Raw genomic sequence first — 6,732 nt, forward strand, 5'->3', positions numbered from 1 at the left:
TCAGGGTCGCTCCGTGTCGCCCGGGCGGCGTCCTGTCCCGGCTTCCAGGGCACAGCCGGAGGCCCCGCGACTTCCTCCGTCTCAGCGTCTGCTCGTCGCCCTTATTTTCGCGAGTTCGTCCCGAAGCGGCTGCCATCTGTCCCCACTCCCTTCACCTTTCCACCCAGCCCCCAACGCCCGCTCTGGCCACCCTGGGGCAGTCCAGCTCCTTTTCATTCATTCATAAGCTAAGAATGAGGCTGGAATGAGCACCATGGTAAATAGTGTTCAGATTACGTGAGATGCTCAGGGTGGGGGTAGGAGGGCAATTTCTAGGTCCAATAATACAAATGTAATGGTTACAAGAAACTTTACGGAGAAGGGTAGGCGTCCTGACCCTATCGGGTCAAATCCACACTTGTATGGGCTTGATTTTTCTGTATATTTAGTTGTGACAATCAGAATGCATAAACACACTGAATATAAATAGCGATACTAATAACGTATTAGTAAACGATGTCAATATGAGATTTATTTCTCAGATTATACCAAAATGGGTTGGTTGGAAGTCAGTTGTACTATTTAATACTAAAAGAACATAATCCTCGTCGACAGAGAAATAGGAACTGTGTGTAGAGCCTGCTGACCATTCCAGGAACTAAGGAAGCGAACAGTGTCACCAGACTAAATGTGAGACCAGCCAGAGGGGCATTCTCTGCACCTGAGCACTGCTGGTGAGGTGGGACAGTTGAGGGGTCCCCCGGGTGGCCCCTCCCCATAGGGAGCCCTCACAGCCAAAAAGATGGGGAGTGCCAGCTCAGCTGTCCTCTTCCCGGGCAGCTGTGACAGGGCCACTTCCAAGGTTCCATGTGCACGGCTGCCCCCCACCCCCTTCCACATTCTCCTTTTGGATTCTTAATGCCCTGGAGCAGCCAGGCGGGGAGCCCTTAAGCCCTCTGTGGAACGCGACACCTTCAAGTTGAGTGCTCAGAGCCCCACCTTCTTTCTACCTGCGGGGACATCTCACCCCACAGCCCATGCTCCCTCAGAGTGGGAGGGAGTTGAACAGAGGGAGAGGTGCCACCTGCTTGCTGTCTATCACTGTACAGCCAGCCAGTTCCAACGCGGGGCGGGGGGGTGATTTATTCAAACTAATTTAAGTCACTCTTGCCCTCAGCCAAGCTGCCAGCAGCCCTGGGGAAGGTGAGACCATGGTAGTCACGGGCGGGGCAGGGGGATTCTCATCTGAAGGGGCACCTGCAGCTTCCCACAGGGCAGGGTGGCCCTTGTGTCATCACGGCTGAGACTCGGAGCACAGTGAGTGAGGACAGCGACTCAGGTGGTCGTTTATTCTTTAGTCTGTAAAGCATAGGCGTCTATTGTGCTCAGAGCCCCACCTTCTTTCTACCTGCGGGGACATCTCACCCCACAGCCCATGCTCCCTCAGAGTGGGAGGGAGGGAGTTGAACAGAAGGGAGAGGTGCCACCTGCTGTCTGTTTATCACTGCACAGCCAGCCAGTTCCAACGGTGGTGGTGGGGGGGGAGGGGTGATTTATTCAAACGAATTTTAAGTCACTCTTGCCCTCAGCCAAGCTGCCAGCAGCCCTGGGGAAGGTGAGACCATGGTAGTCACGGGCGGGGCAGGGGGATTCTCATCTGAAGGGGCACCTGCAGCTTCCCACAGGGCAGGGTGGCCCTTGTGTCATCACGGCTGAGACTCGGAGCACAGTGAGTGAGGACAGCGACTCAGGTGGTCGTTTATTCTTTAGTCTGTAAAGCATAGGCGTCTATTGTACTGGGATTCCTGTGTCGGGCATAGGGGCCCCATTCCATCTCCTCGTGAATGGTCCTCTGCTCTGGGCTTCCGATGGCACAGGTGAGAGTCTCATTTGAGGCCGAAGTGATGATGATCTTTGGAATGACAACTTTGTTCCTGCCTGACGTTACCTTTGCCTCAGGTTTCTCTAGAAGGAAGGAAACATCCAGGTATTTAGTAAGCCTGCAGCGAAGCAGACAATGTCTGTGTGACGGCCAAAGCACAGGGACTAGATTCGTGGTTCAGGACAAAGAAACAGGTGAGGTTGGAAGCAGTCAGAACTCTGCGTGGACGTTCAAAAGCTTCACCTAGACACCTTCTTTCCAGGATGAAAGGAGACTTCTGCCATCCGCCGTGGAGACCAGGCTGTCAAAGGCTCAGGCAGGAGACAACCTCGAAAAGGCAGGTGTGCCGTGCACGGACGTTCAAAAGCTTCACCTAGACACCTTCTATCCAGGATGAAAGGAGACTTCTGCCATCCGCCGTGGGGACCAGGCTGTCAAAGCTCAGGCAGGAGACAACCTCGAAAAGGCAGGTGTGCCTCAGGTGAAGTTTCAGGAGCACGATTTCCAAAGGATTCTAAAGCCGGTAACAGCTCTCTGTACAGAACTTTATCAGTCAGAACGCTGCACAAGTGGACACTCCTGATGTTGGCCACATTTTCTTAAACTTAAGTTTACAAGGAATACATAAAACTTGTGAAATGCCGAGTCTGTCAAATGTTACAAAAAGCAGAAGGCCCTTCCCTGCCCGCACCTCTGGGGGTGCAGCTGGAGGCACATCCCTTCACGCCTCCGGTAAAGCACCCCGGGGTCTCTGCGCAGGTGTGTGTGCGTCAGCAGCACTCACAGCATCACATCCTGCACCAGGGCGGCCTGGCCGTTCACCCCGTTCCCACAACACCTCACGGGCCTAGCCACACGGGAATGAGCCCTAGAGCCGTGGTCGGCAAACTGCGGCTCTTTGGCCCCTTGAGTGTGGCTCTTCCTAAGCCTGAGGGATACCCTAATTAAGTTAATAACAATGTACCTACCTATATAGTTTAAGTTTAAAAAATTTGGCTCTCAAAAGAAATTTCAATCGTTGTACTGTTGATGTTTGGCTCTGTTGACTAATGAGTTTGCCGACCACTGCCCTAGAGTAACGACCCACGACCAGCTTCTGAAGCAGGTCCTGGGTCCCTACCCTTGACAGATGAAGGACCTGGGGCACAGGACGTTTAAGTCACCTGCCCCAGGCTGATGGCAGAGGGAGATGCTGGAGCCCGGGGATCAGGTCCAGAGCCCCCTCGAACTTCACCCCTGCAGCCAGCCTGGAGGATTGTAACCAAGTGACCACAGCCTGCACTGGGCACTTCCTGTCATCCTATTCTCCATTTAGTTTCAAGTGGGGAATTTATTTTTTCACATTGTTTTATACAAGTGTTTCATATATTGCAACTACTTAAAGGGTTAAGAATATTTAATTTAAAGTAATATGTGTTGATTAAAAATTGCGTATGGAATGATTCTCCTTGCAGGACATTCAAGGTGGCCACTCACAGGGCTGCTGACCGACACTGGCTTCTGCTTGACTCTGGCTGGAGGGCTCAGGGATGGGACCGCTGACTGCAGCACCTCCACCAGGGGGCAGCTCGGGGCTCCGGGCTCCAGGCTCCAGCCCCCAGCGAGCCTTCCAATGAGCCTGTCCTGGCCCAGCCTCAGAAGTCACCTCTGCCACATTCTGATGGTTACAAGAGCGATTTAGGGGGAGGGACGAGGCCACATCCAGGTGGGAGGAGCATCACGGACACACCACGGAACTCGAAACTCGCGGTGGGCGGCCTGGGCTTGTCTCGGGGAAACACCAGCAGCCGTGCATCTACCTTCACTTCAGGGGGGGGCTCCGGGCTCCGGGCTCCGGGCTCCAGCCCCCAGCGAGCCTTCCAATGAGCCTGTCCTGGCCCAGCCTCAGAAGTCACCTCTGCCACATTCTGATGGTTACAAGAGCGATTTAGGGGGAGGGACGAGGCCACATCCAGGTGGGAGGAGCATCACGGACACACCACGGAACTCGGAACTCGCGGTGGGCGGCCTGGGCTTGTCTCGGGGAAACACCAGCAGCCGTGCATCTACCTTCACTTTGCAGCAAACCTCAGACTCCATGTCCATCCATCACACCAGTTAGACTTAAAGAATTTGGGTGCAGCTCTCAGAGACCAGGACTCGCCTGTGTTCCATGGTTTTTTGAGGTGTAGTCCACACAAGATAATATGCACAGTTCTCAACTGCTCAGCTGGGTGAGTTTTCACAGTTGCACCCACCAGTGTAACCACCCAAACATGATGCAGAACGTTCCGTCGCTCCACAGAGCTCCCGCAGGCCTGTTCCCCATCAGCCAGCAGGCCCTTTGGTGTCTGTCCCATAGTGGTCAAGCTTACTTTCAATACTTGGGTAATACACAGAATTCTTGACTTGGAACTCTCCCTTTCCCTGAAGCTGTTACGGTGTTAGGTTAATTAAAGAGACTCCGACTTCCACAAGGTCTCAACCTCTCAAGTGAAAAGCAGAGGTGTGCGCCCTCATTCCATGTTCTTCCTGGCAGACTGTCTCCACTCGCTCCCTGCAGGCCACCGAGACAGACCGGCCACTCTCATTCCACGCAGCCGTGTCTGGCTTTACTCGGCCTCTGCAGCATTGAACACTGCTGACTAATTTTCCTTTCTTTTTTTTAACAGCTTTATTGTGGTATAATTTACATACCGTAACATCCACCTGTTTAAAGTATACACTTAAAAAAATAAAATAAAACATACACTTCAAGGATTTTTAGCTAACTTTCAGAGGCAGGCAACCCGCGATCCAGTTTTAATATCTCTTGTTCCCATTTGTGGCCACCCACTTTCTCACCCTCAGCCCGGCTTCCCTCTATACGTTTGCCTTTTCTGGGCGTTTCATGTAAATGGAAGGGTAACACCATCGTCTCTACGTGTGGCTCCTGCACCTGGTGCCCGGCTGTGGAGACTCCCTCCAGGTCCCACGTGTCAGTAGCTTGACCCTTGTTGCTGAGATGCCTCATTATTGGAGAAACCACACTCTTTGACTTCTTTCTTGAAACTCTAGCCTCACCTTTTTTTAAAATCCTCACTCAAGGATACGTTTATTGATTAGTTTTTAGAGAGAGGGGAAAGGTAAGAGAGAGAGAGAAACATCGATCAGTTGCCTCCCGTACCGGAGATCAAACCTGCAACATATGTATGTGCCCTGACCGAAAATCAGACTCGCAACCTTTCAGTGTGTGGGACGACGCTCCCACCAAGACACACCGCCAGGGTGTCCGTCCTCACTCTAGCTTCTGACCTTTCCCCTCTGTGTCCATCTTCTCTCCACCTTCCTGAAATGACAGGCAGTCCCCTGCCCACACCTTCCCTTGCAGAAGTCCAGCTCTGGAATCTGCAGATGAGTCGATCCTGGAGGGGCCAGGCAGCTGAGGCCCACTGCGAAAAGGTTCTTGTTCACACGATGCAATGCCTCTCCTGGACCAGACAGTCCTGCCCGTGTGTGACACCTGGAGCCCGAGGGCGGCAAAGTGTAGGCACACACACCCTGCTGGGCTCATCCGCTGTGCCCCGTGTGCCCTCCCTTTACGTGGGAGACATCGAGTTCCTCGGCAGTAAAGCCCCTTTTGGTTGGCTTTTCTGTGATTTGCAGCCAAAAGCCTCCCGATAGACCGGCAGCATTCTCCAAGCCTCCCTAGGACTCTGGCTCCTCCTGTGGTCTTCCATCTTCAAAGGAGGATTCCTACTGGGATTTGAAGTCCAGGCCCTGCTCAACACCCTCATTTCAAACAGATGCTAAAATCTGAACCTGCCTGAGCCCAGCTCCTCCTGACCCAGCAACTACTCCATCTCAAGGTCACTGCCACCCACCCTCCTGGCTCCCGTCCCCACCTCTCATCACTCAGCAGGTTCCACTGGTCCTACCTCCTGGATCCTTTGTGATTCCCACTGCCAGTGGCTCATCAGTTCCTACCTAATAGCAATGGGCCTCTGACAGGTCTTGCTGCCCCAAACAGCCTTTATTCTGGAGACATTTTTTCCAGGGCACCAACCCCATCACACGTCCCTTGTTTTAAAAATTCCATTTCCACAACCCACATGGTAGAACTGATAGAAGACTTCATCTTCTGGCTGCTTCTGTGGCCTCAACCCCCTACCCACCCTGGACTGTGACGAAGTGAATAAATTTGCCACGCGATCGCAGCCCTTTGCCCACCGAAGTTGTTCTTATATGTGACTGTGCTCCCGACTGGGGCAGCCTTCCAAGCTGCGGGCCCAGTCTCGGATGCTGAGGAACGACAGTGCCTCCACCCGCTGGGACAGGAGCGGTGAGCGCTGTGTCTAGGTGCTGAGCCCCTCCTGTTAGGCGTGTGTCACTTGGCAACTCCCCCAACCTTTACTGAACCTGTTTCCTCTTACACAGAGATCCTAAACCCGCCCACCCTGTTGTCAGGATCCCTGTTCACCCCGTCCCCAGACTCCCTGAAGCTGCAACCTGGGCTCTGTCCCCTTTTGGGTGGGTCCTACCTTTGACTCCACGTGCCGGCACCTGCTGCGTGGCGGCCCCTTCCTTCCGAGAGGGGCCCTCTGCAGACTTAGAGGAAAGACTGTCCACCGACCTTTCCTTAGCCTTTGGGCCTGAATGGGTGCACCCCATTTGCTCCTCACCTGGAATATATGGATAGTTAATTGGACATGAATCTATTCTAGAGGCAATGCATGCGTTCTTCTTCAGTTGCCTTCTTTGGCTCAGAATGAACGAGGCAGCTTGAAAGACCTGGGTGACTCCATTTCCCTAAACCGGATATTTCCATGGCAGAGAGGGTTCCCGAGGCACGGTCACCGGGACTCAGGCGCAGGAGGGGGCGCCCAGCACCCCCAGCTCCCGCAGGTGCGGCC

General features: G+C 53.6%; 1 protein-coding gene and 2 long non-coding RNA genes across 4 annotated transcripts; 1 reads left to right on the forward strand and 2 right to left on the reverse strand.

The window, feature by feature from the left end:
• The first annotated feature begins 6 nt into the window (after positions 1-6).
• LOC106725237 lies at positions 7-2,766 on the forward strand. The gene is made up of 3 exons (XR_001361109.1): positions 7-713; positions 2,124-2,202; positions 2,332-2,766. It is a non-coding gene; the product is annotated as an uncharacterized LOC106725237 (long non-coding RNA).
• Positions 1,727-6,726, reverse strand: SPATA33 (spermatogenesis associated 33). 2 transcript variants are annotated; one of them, XM_014535610.1, is made up of 3 exons: positions 6,611-6,726; positions 6,361-6,501; positions 1,727-1,944 (listed from the first exon to the last, which is right to left on the reverse strand). In XM_014535610.1, the coding sequence occupies exons 1-3, from the start codon at positions 6,645-6,647 to the stop codon at positions 1,739-1,741; spliced, it is 384 nt and encodes a 127-aa protein (XP_014391096.1). In that variant the 5' UTR covers positions 6,648-6,726; the 3' UTR covers positions 1,727-1,738. The 2 variants fall into 2 exon arrangements, with proteins under 2 accessions (XP_014391096.1, XP_005861329.1); XM_005861267.2 differs by having other exon boundaries at positions 6,361-6,726.
• LOC106725239 lies at positions 3,157-4,321 on the reverse strand. Its single transcript, XR_001361111.1, has 2 exons — positions 3,911-4,321; positions 3,157-3,660 (listed from the first exon to the last, which is right to left on the reverse strand). It is a non-coding gene; the product is annotated as an uncharacterized LOC106725239 (long non-coding RNA).
• Positions 6,727-6,732: the final 6 nt, after the last annotated feature.

The sequence above is a fragment of the Myotis brandtii genome, unplaced genomic scaffold (assembly GCF_000412655.1).
Source record: "Myotis brandtii unplaced genomic scaffold, ASM41265v1 scaffold1466, whole genome shotgun sequence".
Taxonomy (NCBI): Eukaryota; Metazoa; Chordata; class Mammalia; order Chiroptera; family Vespertilionidae; genus Myotis; species Myotis brandtii.